The sequence below is a fragment of the Micropterus dolomieu genome, linkage group LG07 (genome assembly GCF_021292245.1).
Source record: "Micropterus dolomieu isolate WLL.071019.BEF.003 ecotype Adirondacks linkage group LG07, ASM2129224v1, whole genome shotgun sequence".
In the NCBI taxonomy this organism is placed as follows: Eukaryota; Metazoa; Chordata; class Actinopteri; order Centrarchiformes; family Centrarchidae; genus Micropterus; species Micropterus dolomieu.
Genome location: NC_060156.1, coordinates 11329104 through 11347015, shown reverse-complemented (window position 1 = coordinate 11347015; position 17912 = coordinate 11329104). Strand labels below are relative to the sequence as shown.

The following is a 17912-nucleotide window of genomic DNA, read 5'->3' as shown; positions in this document are numbered from 1 at the left end:
AAAAATGTCTTTCTTCTAAAATATATACTTACATTCAACGACCTGCAATAAATTTGCGCAAACGATTAAGCAAATCTCCTAGTATGATACTGAGGCTCTTACTTCAGTAATGTATAACTGGAATGAGTTCTGGACAGAGTTGAGGGTCTGGGACAAAACAAGTTCTTCTTTGTCAAGTGACAGTGATGTGGCAATGTAACAGCCATCCAAACTCTGATGTCCACTCATATCCAACCCGACAAGCAAATAATATTCATCTCCCTTATTATCATATAACTCTTGGACAATATTCCATAAAATACAGAGGATCATCTCTTTGGAATACTATTCCCCTTTCTATCAAAACTTGTCCATCATTGTCAGTATTTAAGTCAAACATGAAAAAATACGTTACGTTATGGTTAAAATTTAAGTATGTGTTTTGTATGTTTTATTTAATCATTTATCATTATTTCTATAATAATTCTGTATAATATCAACTGAAAATCCAGAGGGGAGGTTTCACTCTAAGCCCTTGGGGGTTTCTTACCTCTCCCGCATAATTCATGCAGTGTATTTTTATATATTTTTATTTGTCTTTTGTGCTACTAAATAAATAAATCCTGGTTGGCCATTTATCACATTATGTGTTTGATGAGTTAAGTTCAACCCTTGGGTTTGGACACTGATCATCCCTGCTGGCCATTTATCACCATAATCATGGCAATAACAGTGTTGACATTCTCTATCAGGGTCAGCTTGAGGGTAACATCCCTCAAGCTGTAGGGATTCAGAGTTTCTCTAAACGACACTTAACCTCGATGTTTCCAGTCTTTGTTTCTCTAATCACTGTGTCAAACATCTGCACACACAATGCATGTAAAGGACAATTATCCATCAGGATAGTTGGGACAATATTAATTTTCTCATTCTTTACAAAAGCTTTGCTGTGTTTTATGTCACAGCTCCTTTTCTGCAGCCACTGTGTGGTTGCTATTTTGCACCCTCCTTAGTAACCATATGGATACTTTGCAAAATTGCACACAGAAATATAGCTCACAGGTAGCATGCCCAGAATTCATTGCCTCAAATGTATATCTTGTATTAGGTCTTTACCCCCTCACACCCCACTATAACCACGAGGGCTGACACCCACCAGGTTGTAGATGCCCAGGAGGAGGGCCTCAATGCACCCATTGCTCTGGCGATCCCTGCTGGCTGTGACGCGCAGATATACCCACACCAGCTCAGGCAGGAACTGCAGGGTGAAGCGGCGCAGGCGGTCTTCAGAACTCCGGTACAGCTCAAACAGTTGGTGGCACACAGGCTCCAGTAGCTGGATTGGGGGGTACATAAGGAAATGCAAATAAGTACAAATCTAGAACCTTAGCGGAAATACAATACGGCTAATAGGATTATAATGAAAACTGAATATGGAAAACCATCTCGCTAAATTCCCATTAAGCAGGGACTCTTCAAATTTTCATAATTTTGTGAGATAATCTCAAGTAAAGTCAAGTGCTTCATTTCAAAGTCATCAAATGTGCATGAACTGTGGTGAGCCTGTGGTGATAGAAACCCCCCCATAAAACTCAGGACCAGGTGGAGGAGGAGAAATGATGGTAAAATGGTAAAATCCCATTCTCTCTCATATGCCAAAAACTCTCCATCTCAGCAACCTTTCTGAAAAGCCATCAGAAATACATTGAGACACATTTCACAGCTCTGATTTCAAAACATGAATGAATGTCATCCCAACCATAAAACAATGAAATGGAGGGAAAGTTTTGCTGCTGGTCAATAGTGAGAGGTGTGTGGGAGCAGAGGGGATAAATCACTACAATGGCAGTCTGGTCAGATGTAGTCTCAGGGGAGCCAGCTGAGCCAATGTGTTTATACTGTCCAGGGGTCAGTGAAGTGAGTGCCCACACAGCATTAGTACAGTGTAAGAGTGTGTGTGTTGTGCTGTGACACACACACACACACACACACACACACACACACACACACACACACACACACACAGGCAACTCATTAATGAACTTGGCACGGCATATGGCCCTCCATGTCATTAGCAAAAAAAAATAACACGCAACAGTCAAGCACACTTTGCAGCCTCTCTCACACACACACACACACACTCTCTCTTTCTCTCGCTCTCCTGGATTGCTTGTCCAATCATTAATGGGATTGTGCAGCCAGATTGACAACACTAATGGAATTTAGATCCCTGTTTGCTTGACACCCAAGATTGACCATGAAAGAGTGGAGGGAAAAGAAAATTGGAGGCACCCAGTGTATTATTAGAGTGAAATTAAAGTCTCGTCTCATTGAGTGCCTTGGGCTTGCTCAGAAATTGTGTCATTAGGTCCTTTAAAGAAAAAATACTGGTTGAGCCTCGCTGGTACAGGAAACACCTGTGCATTAGAGAAACTGTCAGGTGCTTGTATGTTGCTTCACACCTAAACCAAGTATGCGTATATTTAGTATCAGTGTGTGCATCTTTCTGACTATGCATGTAGTTTTTCCAGTGTGGGCAGCAGATGTTCTAGTCTGTCGGTCTGCTGGGGGTGTGTGTGTGTGGTGGGGGGGGGGGGGGGGGGGGGGGGGGGGGGGGTGCAGCACAGGATATTGAGCTTCCTTTGCCCCTTAGAGATACATTAAATGCTCCTAGCAGGGGATGGGTAACCAACAAAAGCAAAGCACTACTGGGGGGATGCCTGGGATCTGCTTCAGTGATATATCATCCAGACTCGAATCCTTCAGATCCCCGTCTTATTACTCAAAACACAGTTACCGAATATCAAAAGAGCATGATTTGATTTGATTTAAGCTTCTGTTTGAGCCAAAACAACAACAGTGAATTATTTCAGCACTTATGTCTCTGGAGGGAGGGGCCAGCGACCTCTCTGTGACCTCTCAGCCCCTGGCAGGGAAAAAAGGAGACCGTCCTTGACTGCAGCCGTTCAGAGCGCACTGAAGGCCAATGGTAGTCAGGTCATCTTTCCATTGTGCATCAGGTCAAGTTCCACAGGCAGCCCGGATTTCTTGACACACAAACCCACACAGACGGCAGAGGTCAGCACGGGGGCATTGCAGGGAGCCTGGGGCAGTAAACCAACACTGCTGTGAAAGGCCAACCTTCTCTTTCCAGTCCACTGAATGAGTTAGGGAGCTGCCTGGGTGATTTGTGGCGTGATTGTTGCTCTCTATATCACTTGAGATTACAGCAGGTGGCGGCCCACAGCCTGGAAGTACACACAGCTCTATCACCAGTCCACCTCTCAGGAAAACGAGAGAGAATGAGGCAGAGAGAGAGAAAAACAAGCCCTCAGCTCCCTCCCACACAGCAATAATACGCTCACAGGCAATTTTGCTGCCAGCAGAGCTCTCTATGACAATCCAGGGAGCTCTTCAGCTCTGATATCTGCCACAAAAGTTCACCTCCGCTTTTCTCTTTCCACAATTTTTTTAAACAATGCCATCAGCGCTGCAAATTACACCTTCCACATCGCACATTATTCTCTCCCCCGGTGACAGACGCACTCAAGCCCGACACACTTCACCAGCGGCGCTCTTCACGCTGGCGTCAGCCCCGGGTCTCACTGTAGCACCGCTTCATTTTCACATTAACTCCAGTAAAGCATGGTGAAATCAGTGTTGTGCTGGGGGGAGGGGGGAGGGGGTGCACTTTATTTCACCCCCACACTGAACTCGATCTCACATCGTAGACACAGCTGCAGGGGATGTCTCACGGGGGACTAGCGTCTCCAATATGTCTACCAAATTAACTCTTAGGATAAAAACCTCAAGCGCTCGTTCGCAACAACCTTAAACTGAACATTCACATGCCGTCTCTAATTGTGACTACGGTTCAAATGTGACTTTGAGCATGTGTGCGCAGGTAAAGGGCAATTAAAAATGCCATACGGTTGTAATATCCCTCATCGTAGCATTACTTATTCTTTCAGCTTTTGTCTAATTTTTACATTTTATTCCATAACATCTTTTCTGTTCTAAGTAGACGCCATCGATACAGGCACACACCAAACTCAACCGTTCACTGATGAGAAAAAAGCCTACTAAAGCTTACTCTTGATAAATGGCACTGCAGAGCTTTTTAAATGTCATCCAGCATTATCTTAATCTCGCTGCTGGGGCTACGCTCAACAAACAATGCACAGTGAGCTTAGTCTCTGCTCTCCAGTGACCTAGCTGAGTCTCTGGAATGGGTTGTGGATTGACAATATCATAAAGGATGGGAATGTAACCGAGTGACAAGATATTGCTGCCCTGGGACACAGCTTTAATCATTTGATAGATCTGTCTGCAGGCCTTTGTGGTGACACACTGTGATGCTTTGTCATCATCAGTATCTGTGCAACCCAGCACTTCAATCCACTCCCTGGACAGCAGTCACATCCTAATAAGGCTTGGTTACCGATTTCCACCCATGGCACCTTGGAAACAGCTTAGACTTTAGAAAAGTAGTTTATTTCACTGGTGGCCAATAGACGACGCCACATCTTTTTGACTGGCGCTTACTCTCACGCAGAGCCAATGAATCGGGTTAGCTAGCTGACACCTGCAGGCACGTTAACAACCACAGTAATTAGAGCTACCATTTAATGACTCTTAGTTAATGAAATCCATTCCTGGGCAAACAGAACCCAGAGTGAGCAGGAAGGAGGGAGAAAAACAGTGAGGCAAGCAGACAGTGAAGATGGCTTTAAGCTCCACATTAGACAACTATGCACCGTTGACACCGACGGCCCTGAGGTGAATCTGACACAAGAGGGGAAGAAAACAAATCAACGTCTGAAAACACAAAAGCCGCATTCTCATCAGCTGGATTTTCTTTTAAAAATGCAGTGTAGGCCTCGAGCAGAAAGAGAAAAAAAAAACTCTGGTTTTTAAGGAAACATGAAAAATACACTGTAATTATTGAGTAGGTGAGAAGGCTGTGAGATTAAACGATGAGGGACCAGCACTAAGTCTTCAAAGAGAGCCAAGGTTGCCCTGGGCTGATTTCTAGTCTTGCTGCAGAGAAAAAAAAGCCAACAGCCAGTCATTACCAAAGCTGTACATCAGCAGCTGAATTACAATGGCCTTCTCAATGCTTTGTTGGTTTAAGGTATATTTAAGTGTAGTATAGTATTAATAATAATGGCAGTGAGTCTGAAATAAGCTGTTGGCCCATTTACCAAGAATAATACACATTCTGGCACAGAAATGTCAAGCTATTTGGTATGTTTTTTCTTAAACTGTGTGTCAATGAAGCCTGATATATTCACCAAAGACCTTCTTTCTCTCCAGCATTTGATATTTGGCATATTTTTATCTTTAACTGACATTTTTCTGAATTGTGAGTAAAGCTGTATTCTTACGCCACTGATGTCAACACTAATAATGACTCATTCCAAGTTGCTCTGCAGCATCAAGGTTATAGGTTCACTTCTGTGGATAGTAGCCGTAACTACTGCTTCATTGATGAATTATAATAAACTAGCCGTTGCTTTGTTAGGGAGCTGTTTTTGGTACAATGGACTGTCATGGTTTTCCCATCCATATGCTGAACCCTGCAGCCAAATCAGCATTTTATGTATACCAACAAGAAAGTGCACGCACGTCAAACAAATGGAGTCTTTGTGCACCTGCCTTTCTGCAAATATTGACAATTGTCCCACAAACAAGCCTCAGTCGCCATTTTTGTTGGACCTGTTGCTTGTACAGAGGTTTTGGATGCATTTGAAAACTGGTAATCCAGTCCAACAAAACCCACCTAACTCTTTTAATCTCAACACCACCCTCCATAAAAATACCAGCAGTCCTGGCTCTCCCTGCAGCTGGATTCTTTTACTTGCCTTTTGCAATAGCGGCAGCCATCAGCATATGGCAGGAGAGGAGGAGGGGACAAAGATGGTAAAAGGGAAGACAAGAAGGGATATTTAAATGGGAATAGGGGCCAAGAGAGTGAACTATCATGCAGCAGAGACAAAGCGTATTTTGTGTACTGTTTCCCCAGTCAGAGCCTCTCATAGGGGATGAGAAGGGAGAAGGGGGAAGGGGGGGGGGTCTCTGTTGATTTAGGCTGCACAAAGGGGGCCTTAATCCTTTCAAGGGAACCAAATCAGTCCACAGAGAAGCACGTTCAAAAGGAAATCTCCCTGTCAAGCATGCCCATCGAGCCCCCCCAATGGACGCCACAAATCAAACCCTGGAGGGAATCAAAGGCCAGAATGTGGGAAATAAGGGGGGGGGGTACCTATCATCAGCAATCGGCCCCGTTTCTGCCACAGCCCTGAAGGGGTCATAACCCTAGTCTCTGAGCCTCCCTCCTGCCCTGCATGGCAACTCCCCCCCATTACAGAGGAATGTCCATTCACGCAGAGCACCTCCATTATCCCTGAGACGGAGAAAATGGGGCTGTTTTTAACAGCAAATTAGTGACTTGATAATGAGGTCACATGTGGTGTTAGCACACTGAAGCCATAAACAGATGCCTCTCCTGCCCTTACTTCATTCTCTGCAGCATAGGACATCCTCCTCCTCTGGCTACAGTACAAGTCCTGGTGCATCTCAGCACATGTGGCACATTATATGGAAAGACACAGGCCTACATGACCTTTTAAAATTTTCACATTTTAATAATTCCATCTGATGAAACACTGGCAGAGGGAGATATTTTCATCTCATGTCTAGGTGTCGAGAAAACACTGCGCTGTACCTGTGCACCATGGGTAAATTAGATCAGCTTTATGGGTATGTTATTGCTGTTGCATTATTTTAAACAACCATACATAAATAATCTCTGCACTGGGACAATGCATACCAATTTCAACATGGTAATAACACCAGGGACAAGGCAATACACCTGCAACATCATACTAAAAACATTACAGCATGGTAGGAAGAATATAGGCTGTACCTTTAACTGCAGCTGTGCTGAAAAATTTCTCTGAGCTGGCATCAGAGACCTGGAAAAGAGGAGAATGGAATGAGCATAAAATCAGAAACAGTAAAGCACAAAACTTTAATGTAATATAATTTCCCACCAAAATGTCCTAAGCCACTCCTGCATACCATTTCTGGAGCACTCACTGCTGACTGGGAGGATATTATTAGGTTATTGTAAATATTTATTACACCTAAGTCACCAAACTGTCATCATCACCCTGGTAAGGTTTATGATGTGATTTAATTCTGACAATTTGCACTCTCAATTTTAACAAATTCTAGGTCAAACTAAATCCCATTTAAACCAAGACATAGTCAGTGTCTGTATGCTGTCATGTCCAATTGATGTTCATAATTATTTGGGTAACCTGAACATCATGATCAAAACCAATATTGGGGTAACAGACAGAAACCAAACTAGTGGCTCTTTATATTCAGGCCACTTGATGGCACTGTTGCTCCGTAACAACACAGCTCTGTCCCTTCTCCCAGCCTCCCCAGCACAGCACCAACACCATCGTTGTATTAGAATAAAATGTGCAGTGATGGGATTTAAACCTGAATAATATATTAAAAAGGCATTTCTGTAAGTCACAGATTAATTATATTTCTACCACGACATTTAGGCTGAGGATTATTAAATTGCAAAGTAACTACAGCGTGCAATGACAGAAGACACAGGACAACACCCGTTAAGCAGCACATGGGAAGACTGACAGACAGGTTTCTCTAAATAAAATGAATTTCTATTAGCCTACCTGGCTTTGTGGATTCCCTCGCTATAATGTACTTAGTGTTAAATTCTGAACAACAAAGTATGGTGCTATGGAATTACACTTTGGCAGCAGGGTTAAGGTGAAGAACCTTAATGGCAGGGATATTCAAAATATGTGTCCAGTGACAGCTTTGCTGTATGCAGCTCATGTTTTTTTATCCCGACATATGTCTGTTCTTAAGGCGGCAGGAGAAGCGAAGTATTATAATAACAGAAACACAATAGTGCGAACAGACAACAAAATTAATGTTTTATTGTTAGGTATAAAAACCTTGTAATTAATCAATTATTCATTCACTAACGCAACACTGACAGAATGTAAACAATGAAAGCTGCAGAATAAGTGACAGCATAAGGGGTGGCATGAAAATAGTTACTATAATAAAAATTCCACATGACCATTTTGCACACTATCACACACAATGAAATCTTGGATTATAAGCGGCTAAGAGCCAGCGCGCATACCTTTGATGTGGCAAGGTTAGCAAGAAGGCAAATAAGTCAGGATATTACTTTCTCGGTCTGGTAAATATGGGCTCGTTTCACATTCTGCTTTTCAAATAATATAATCCACACAAGAGGCGGCGAAGTCTACTCCGTTTAAATTGAGGACAGCCATGCGGAGAGAGAAGAAGCCTTTCCAAGAAAAAAAAAATCCAAAGCCGTTCACAATGCTACTGCGCCTTTTGGACAAAGGGAACCATGTGTCTCACACGGAGAGCTTCCGCAACAGCACGGAGGCGACGAGAGAAAAATCCCTTGATCCACCTTTCTTTCCTTGCTTGTGACACAATATGATTTTTTTTTCACGTATATTCTCCAGTCGGAAATATCCGCGAGAGGCAACAAACAGGATCCGGGAGGGTTTGTGTGTTGGTGCGCAGAGAGGGGCTGCGTCCGACGGAGCAAACCAATCCAACAACGCGCACTGCCAGTTTCCTCTGTAGAGACAGAGACGGAGGCGAATCACACAACCAGTGAGCAAAAATTCACAAGGTATAAGCCCGCTGTCGCTGTGTGTTCAGCTGTAAAGCCTGTCTGCCGCGTTCTCTCTGACGGTTCCTGGTCGTGGGCACTCAAGAGCCTCTCCCCATCCGCTCCCAAGCACCAGACAAACTCCCATTCATCCAGCGACTGACTGCCTGAGTGCTGCTGCTGCCTTCACGGCCGGGTCCTCCCACTTCCTGATTTCCAGGCGGACTTGGATTCAACCTTAGTCGTGCTCCCTCAGGAGACAAACACACTGGTGTTTTTGGGCTTCCGAAAAACCCTGGAGCTCGATTGCAGAGGCGGACATAACCGCTTTTACCTTTTGCGTAAATGGCGCGCAAATGGAAAGACAGCAGCGCACCAGAGCTAGATAAGGAGGCAGAGAGAGAGAGGAAGAGAGAGAGAAGAGGGAAGAAGAGAAAGGAGGGAGGGCTGAGGCAGAAAGATATTCTTTCTTTCACTCTGTGCTGAGTGAGATGATGTCAGCCCCTAATGAATTCCCCAGTAGGGTGCTGCTACCGTGAGGGGAGGAAAAACAAAACGCTCCTTCATGAGCAGCATGCACCTCCTCGCAGCCCACAGGCGCTGTCTTCCTGTTGGATCAACTCCCACTCCACTGGCCTGAAGGGAGGTCAGCTGGTAATATAAAAAGCACTTTGGGTCATTCAGCTTTTAATTTGTGCTTTGAGCTCCAAATGGCCCACCCTGACAGACCTAACATCTAGTTTCCACCCAACACTGCAGACATAAATCGTGACTACCATGTTTATAATTTTATTATAACTTCACCAAGCTTTGGAGGGATTTTTTTCTTAGCTTGCCCGCCCAGGCTCCCAACATCAGCTCTGCTGTAGCTGGCAGAGTTCCCGGTGTTGATGCCACCGAGTGTGTACTTAAAAGGGATCACACGGATTTAAGGTGGGACACTATCCTGTTAAGATTCACACTGCAGGCCTTAAAGTAGTATTTACCTGAGAAGCAGCAACACTCATCCTTCCTTGCCTCGATCTTAGGCGCAACCCTTGCATCCTACAGCTTGTCTAATGAGCATTAACCCACTCGCTGGGGGGTCAATGGATGTACAATAGAGTCACATAGCAAAGTCTTTCCCTGCCAGTTCAGCCCAAGCAACCACAGAGCAGAAAACAGACTTAGCTCATAGCTGAGATGCTAATCCGTCCCTTGGTAACAGAGAGACCGAGGGTCCACTGGCTGGTTGGACCGGCCATACAAACATGAAGTCATGGGAAATGGGATATACAGTTGCCTGAGATTCAGAATGGCAAAACAAATCCTCACACTCCAGAGTCAACACAACAGTATTTTTTCCATCCAAACTGAAGTCAGATGCGCAGTCTGGTCAAACTGAAATATTTACATTTAGCAGAACATTATTTATCCATCTCAGCTTACAGCGAGATTGGCATAGCTGTACATGGACACAGCGACACATGAACAAAAAATGTGAAGTACCATCAGGGGGTGGGAGGGATTGGCCTCAGGTGGCCGGTTAAAATCCAGCCACTTGGTTCAGCTACAGAGGATAAAGGCTGTGGTCACAAAGGGCCTGGGAGAAAGAGCAGCCTACACGACCATGCATTCAAGTTAGAGGCTCCCTTATTTAGCTGTACAGTTCCACGGGACTATAGCAGAATTGCAGTAAATCAAGTCTAAAAATAGTTGCAAACGTACCAAATGTGGTTACATGTAATTAGATCAGAATGATTCTTTTATTTGAAGTGGTGATTGTGATGAAACATCAAGAGCATATCGTGGTTTGGCTTCAAGCGCATGACATGGCTGGCTTCAAGATATGTATTTAAACTGTCTGCCAGCGACAGAAAATGGCTACCAGTCGTTTTCACGGGCCTGTGCAGCAGCAGCAGCAGCACCAGCAGCAGCAGCAGCAGCTATGAACCAGCCGCTGTACTCCATTTTAAATGGTCATTATCAGATTTGAGAGCCACCACAAGTCTGTGATTACAGCCACACTGCCAAACAATTGGCGCCCGGATCTCTCACTGCACATTTTGTTTTATTCAAATGAAATGATGACAGAGATGAACACACACACGCGAAACACACACAGACTCACATGGAACAACATTGTCTGTGCAAGAGAATGAAGCACTGAGATCAAACACAATGTCTGGACGTACGCTATGTATCTCAGTAATTGCTGTCTGGGCACGTAAGTTCTGTCTGTAGACCATCAGCTTCACACTGACATTTTGTCATCTTTTATTCCTTTTTTGGCCGCTGATTCAACACTTCAAAGAAAGCAGAGGCATGTTTGTCTATCCCACTACAACCATGGTTTAATTTTACAGGAACTCTCCCCTAGATTACAATCACAGGGGACCAGCTCGCACTTCATGAGCCTTCCTGCCATTATGCCAAATCTACCCTCGTTTCAAATATTACTGATAAGTGTAACATGAGCGCTGGCATTGTAATATGATAAAAGCTCTTATTACATTTGCCTGTTGACTCGGAGCTCTGTCTTTGTTTTCAAGGGGCTAAAACATTAGGATCATCATCATGAACTAGGATTTGGTGCAGAGGCAAGGAAATGCCAAGAAAACATTCTTAATGGCATTGAACAGAGAGATCATGAGTCATCTCTGGTGTTTTTTTTTTTTTCTTTCAGAAATAGTTTCACCTCACAGTGACGTCTCTGTGAGAAATACTGTTCGTATGATGAAAATGATTAAGTTAAGGACTCACCAAAGTCATTACAATTCATTACAGGGGCAACATGATTATCTTTTATCTAAATTTTATGAGAATCCACCCAATAATAAAAAAAAAAAAAATTAAATTTAAAAATTTTTATTTCACTCAAAACCTCTAATCCTATTAACCTCATGGTGGTACATGAAGGGATAACCAAAGTCATTAGGATACATCGTCTGCTCTGAGGACCACGAATATTGGTATCAAATTTTATGGCTATTCATCCAGAATTTAAGTATTCAGTCTGGACCAAAGTGGGGGACCAATCGATCGACGGACCAACATTGCCACCCCACTAGCGTTGCCAAACATAAGTTTACATAGCTTATATATTTAAAAACAAGCATTTTCCATATTGTCTTGGTAATCCAGATGTCTAACATTGTTCATATTGTATTGTATTTCCATATGATTATCTTGAGAACCTGACTACAACCGTTTTGAAGCCTCGAGTTTGGCATTTTGGCTGACAGCGTCTTGTGTTTTTTAGAACCAGAAGTGACTGTATTTGGACGAGAGGGTGGACCTGGGGAGTGATCGCAACACCTAACAGGTCGCCGTGGAAGCGACTTGTCAGTCACAAGGTAAGCCACGCCCTAAAGCATTCGCTGCTTTATTTTAAGGCACTTCCGCATTAGCTTCACATTTCAGAGCCGGAGGTTCCTGCTTGCTTGAAACAAAGAACAGAAACAGGTGGACTTAAAGGAAAACACCAGAAACATAATTTGACTCAATACATTAAAGGCGTGGCTATAACCTGGTTATGACCACTTAGCAATAGATATTTAAATCAATATTTATGTTCCATGTGGGGATTTTAACATGTGGGTACACTGTGAACATGATGACTGCCAGCGTATCACAGGCAAGCAAAGAGTGGGAGATCATGTTTCAGTGGCTGTTTACACACAATAATCTGACTATTGCAATGAGCAAAATAAGGCTTGACAAAAATGTAAGAAAATAAAACCTGTTTTACATGGATTTGGAAAAACAAATACTAGTCTTCTCAGAGGAAGGAGTGGGATTAGATCACACCCTCCTTGTTGCCTAAGATCTAAAATGTCCAAATGTTACAGTGCAATCTAAGAACTGTGAAATATTTCTAATTGCACACATAAACCCACACACTTGGAATTGCCAACATCTCTTCTCCCAGCCTTTCGAGGGTGGAGTGAGGATGTTTTTTTTTTTTTTTAAATAATTGTATTTTTTTTATTTATTTTTTTTTACAGTCATTACATCCGACCTTATCTCCCAGAGCCTGCACTGGGTTGTCAATGACAACTGGCTCTAATCTCTACCCCCTCCCGACAAGCAGCACTGACAGGCCCTTTCTTCCCAATTCCTCAGACACGTAGCCAGACATAAATTAATCTGTCACTCATTGCTAGTATTAATGTGGGGATGGCACATGGCTGTGCATGCAAACACAAACACACGCACATGCATGTGCACATGCACGCACGCACACACACACACACACACACACACACACACACACACGCACACAGACAAAGACAAATGCACCCAGCATTAAAACCTGTTATACAAACTGGGACACCATAGCATGCCAAAAGCAGAAAAAGCCTTTGGAAAAGCTGACAGTCTTCTATGTTAAACAGCATCAATCAAATATCCTGACAGAGAATGAGAGATTTAAGGACTTGAGAATTTCCATCTGAATTTCCACAGAAATGCTTTTCAATATTAAACCTGTAAATAACAATGCAAATAATGAATCTCTACCTTGCTCACTTATTTCAACTAGTGCTTATCACACAGCATGTGACTGGCATTCTGGGAACATTTAGGAAAATTGATAGACGCAGGGATGAAAGCGTATATCTGATGCAGTGACAATACATCTAAAAGCAGATCCTTTGTGTTATAATAAAGCTTTCTGAGCCAAGAGATATGAAACTCACATCATATGTCAGCCGGGGAAGCAGCAGAAAAGTATTTCTTCCGGTTGTTAAAAGCCTGTGGAGACTATGTTATCTGCTTATCTGTATCTGCTTATCTCCCTGTGGTCTCTGAAAGCAGGCCGGGGCCATAGGAGTTCAAGATAAATGGCCTGATCAATGGCAGACATTATCTGGATCTGGTAGGCAATAATCAGATCCAGTTGACATTGCGGGTGCAGAAAGAACTGGCCTGTCAGCGGGAACAAACCTACTTCACTGGCCATCAGTCTAATGTCGCTGCCTTGGGACTCGCTTTGGAAAACAATGCAGACAAGAAAATTGGTTTAACCTTCCCTGCCTCAAATGCTTTGGTTACATCTCTAACAACCCCCACCAACACCCTCACACACCCTCACCACTGCTCTGCCCAGTCACAAGAGAAATGGGAGACCCTTTTGCCTAAATTACAGACATTGCCGTGGAATGTGGGCTGTGGGCTGCGATGCCATGGATAATTTCAGACCAGTCAATCACTCCCTCCCCTTCTAACAGAAAGGCTACCCGCCTCGAAACACACACACACACACACACACACACACACACACACACACACACCTCCATCATACATAATAGGTATGATTTACCTTTTAACATTTTCATTTAATGTCAGTATAATTACTAATTCTCAAATCCAAGTCAAATTATTTTAAAGGCCAAATCCGTGTCCTTATTTATAGCGCTGTCACTCAATGTTTACATATGATTTAATGGACCGAGAAAATTAATTGTCTCAGCTTTTGAATCTCGGCATGTGACAGAGCAAATCTGAATTTTAATGTGCTGTATTTTAAGAGATGATTTGTTTGTGATGTTTACTTTCATCTCTACATGTCTATGTCCTTGAATGCATTTCTGATGCACTACTTTCCACCCGTTGCAGTGCATTTGACTTGAAACAACAGTGTAAACCAGATTCAGTGCAGCTTGTCATACGAGCTCACTGATAGGATTATTTAGTATAACCTCATCAAGCTGCAGTGTCATTTGATCTCAATGACAAAAAAAGGATGGATTATAAACCCCTTTTAATTTGACCCCAAGATCTACAGTGGAACCATATCCCAGACAGACAAAACATTCCTAATAGATAACTCGCAGCATGACGAACCCCCAGCTTTAATTTTTCTCCCTAATCTGCATGTCTTTATATTTGCGGAGACCCAGCAGACATCTCCAACCAAAGAACCGTGGCGGTGGAACCCCCTGTGAGGCCTCGACTTAATACTAAGCAAGAGCAACTGCGCTGGCAGGGATAATATTTTCCCTTTTTGTTTCCTTCTTCTCAGCGGCGCGATGGGAGCGAGGAGACAACGGGAGGCAGGGAGATAAAGGAGGAGGAACTAGAGAGGAAGAGAGCGGGAGAAGAAAACGGAACAGGGGTAGACAGAGAGAGACAGACAAGACGGAGAGGGGGGAAGGAGCCGAACAGAGGTAGCGGCGAAGAAAAGGAAGGGAGAGACACAGCCTGCTGTGTCTTTTAAAAACGGAATGACTACAGCAAAGCAGTGAGGAAATCACCACTAAGACATTGTATTACAACCTGTCTGACCCTCTACAGACACCCTGAGCGATTCGCCCGGCTGGAGGGGTATGGTCGGAGGGATTAGGCCTCTGAAACGCTCCGTCAAGACCATTCTGTCAGGCACCAACGGAGACAGCCCCAGTCATCCACCCCACCCCCGCCCCCCTCCACTCAAACAAGCCTCTCCAAGGCTCTCTCTGTGTTCAACAGCTCCAGAGTGGGGGCCTGATAGGCTCTCTAGGGAGACACAAGATGAGCCACGGACATCAAAAGCCAGCAGGGTGACAGACAGCAGGGAGATCCCTGCCTGCCCTCCCCTAGCGTTCTCTTTTTTTCCTCTTTCTGCCGCTGTCCTTCTCTCTCCCTCCGTCTCATCCCAGGGCCCCGCTGGCCATTGAGGGGTTTCTAATTGCACTTTGGTTGTTGTTCTGTCTACAGTAGCCTCCCTACCAGGGGGGCAAATGATGGGAAGTTAGAAAAAAAGGGAGTTTAGGCCCCTTAGAGACAAAAAAACAACAACAATAATGCAAGGGTTTGAAAATGTAAAACATAGCCGGGACTGCTGACTGTGTTTTCAGACTCCTCGTCTCTCAGTGGTTGACAGGTGATCCATGCTGTGTCCCCTCAAGAGTTCCTCAAAAGAAGAACTTTTTTTCACATCGCACTCTGTCTCAATCCTGAGCGCCGGAGCCGTACCTCTGTGTGAAAGGTCACGGTTGGAGAAGGTTGAATGTGTGAGCATGTGTGCTGCGGAGGATGTGAGCCTCTATCATGTGAGTGTTTTAACATGTCAGAGTCCACTGAGACAGCGCTTGGATATCCTCCCTGACCTCGTCGCCTCTCTGCTGCACATCTCCCCCCTCTGTGTAACATTAGAACATGTGAGACTGGTTAAACAAGAGGAAGACTCTGCATGTGTGGGTGTGTGTGTGCATGTGTTTGGAAACAAGAGCCATTTCATCTGTGAACCCCCTCCTTTCCCCTGGTGATGTCTGTACAGCGGAAAAAATGACCTGGTAGTTTGTGACCTACATGTGGAGCTGGTTGTGGGCCAGAGACTGAGGCCACGACTGGGCTGCAGGGGGTCTGTCTGTTGACAAGAACGCGAGGCCTCTTCCGCTTTGAAGCCCTGTATATTTAAATATTTCATGACCCCCTCATCTCCAGCCCCTTTTATCGGATTTGCGCTCTGGCTCGTGGCTGCCTTTCATTAATAGCACAGCGAGAGGAGTTAGTGTCGATTTAATGCCCCCATCAGTGAGATAGATCTGAGGGAGCCTCTCCTATACCCGGGCCCTTTTGGCACTCCGCATATCTGGAAGACGATCTCGTTAAACGCTAGTAACAATTACACCAATTACAGATAAGCCTAAGTGTGTCAAAGCCACAACATGATGTTTACAATGATTAGCATACAACGTTATCAGCAGGGATGGTAATCAGCGCTAGTGCCTGGTGCTTCAAAAGATCACAGGGCTCTTTATCTGTCACTATCGATAAAAGGCCACCGGCTGAAGACAGACCTGAGCAGAGCTGTCATGATTGCCGCATCATATTGCAGGTACCTAGCTTCAGTTAAAGTAAACTAGGTTTGACAGTAGACTTTACAAGATGCCACAGTAACAGTACAATAATATCAAATGAAAGAACATCACAGCTTGCCACACCCTTATTTCTGTTCATTATCGTCAAAGACATCACAAAGAAATACTCTTCGGCTCTCACTACAGCACTCATGACTGTGCTCTTGCAGTAAACAATCCAGGCTAGCAGATCAACACATGTGAACGATGTGTGTTTGCCGCAGTGAAGTGGAGCGCAGTGTGGGCCAGTAGATTTCCACGAGGGCGCGTGCTGGCATGGCGCAGAGCACCAGTCTGGAAATGTGTCTCAGAGGCTGGTGACCATGACATAAGGCCCTGCTTGTCTGCTTGTAATAGAGATGCCTTTTAGAGCGGCCTGCATCTGCCCGCGGGACACATTCCACGCTTTCCTCCACAAACTCTGCACCGCCGTCAAGCTCTGGGTCCTAAATGTGCGCATTGTGAGGCTGCCCCGCCGGCCGCCTGACAACAGCACATTCACCATGGGGTTATTTGAGTGGACCCAGGCTCCCAGGGCACAGATAGAGTATGTTTTCTCTCTGAAAGTGTGTGATACTTTGTGAACCGGTGTGTTGTTTGTGTTTATGTAATTGTGCTAAATGATCCACCTTAGAGTTTGTTTTTGCACCAGGAGAGGCATAAAGTATGTGCCAGTGTGTGTGACGAAAGAGTGACGTGGACTTAGATGTTTTCTTTCCGCGTGTGTGTGTGTGTGTGTGTGTGTGTGTGGATTTGCGTTTGCAGCCTGGTGTCAGTGGGGGCCACAGGGGACCAGCAATGCAAAGGGCCATCAGGGCAACAGCCAGCGCTAAGCCCAATAATCAGTGCCTGGGCTTACCATGTACTGTGTTTACCAACACAGAGCCCCAACGAGATGATGTGGGGCAGCTTGCTGTCTGTCTCACTCTCCCTCTCGCTGACACACATGCATGCACACACACACACACACACACACACACACACACACACACACACACACAGCCTGTAAGAGGATTTGTACTAGCAACAGGGACAGGCTGTATGGACACACTTATCCAGAGAGAAAGCTGCGGCACCACACACAGCTTGACCCCACCGACTGCACAGGTAAACACACGCACGCGCATGCACACTCTCTCTCTCTCTCTCTTACATATATACATAATATTGCGGTCCACAACGATCACACAGTTTTAGCTAAACATGTGCATTTGTGTATGCATACAAACTTTGCACCAATGAAATACTACAACACCATATCATGGTACTAACTCACTGTTTTGTCTTCTAAATAAATTACTGTCCAGATTATAATACCAAAATCTGAAATGTCTTTTCATCATATTTTTTTACAATGCGTTTTTATTGTGTCTTGACAATAAGAGTTTCAATGGAATTGCTAG

General features: G+C 44.4%; 1 protein-coding gene across 7 annotated transcripts in view; it reads right to left on the bottom strand.

The window, feature by feature from the left end:
- Positions 1 to 17912, bottom strand: part of LOC123973358 (protein FAM126B-like) — a 62453-nt gene that overhangs the window by 18453 nt on the left and 26088 nt on the right. For all 7 annotated transcript variants that reach the window (XR_006825605.1, XM_046053300.1, XM_046053306.1 and 4 more), the window contains exon 5: positions 1136 to 1315. Coding sequence is in view for 6 of the 7 variants with exons in the window: in XM_046053300.1 (XP_045909256.1) it covers positions 1136 to 1315 (180 nt within the window). In the remaining variant the exon portion in view is untranslated. The remainder of the gene's footprint in view (positions 1 to 1135; positions 1316 to 17912) is intronic.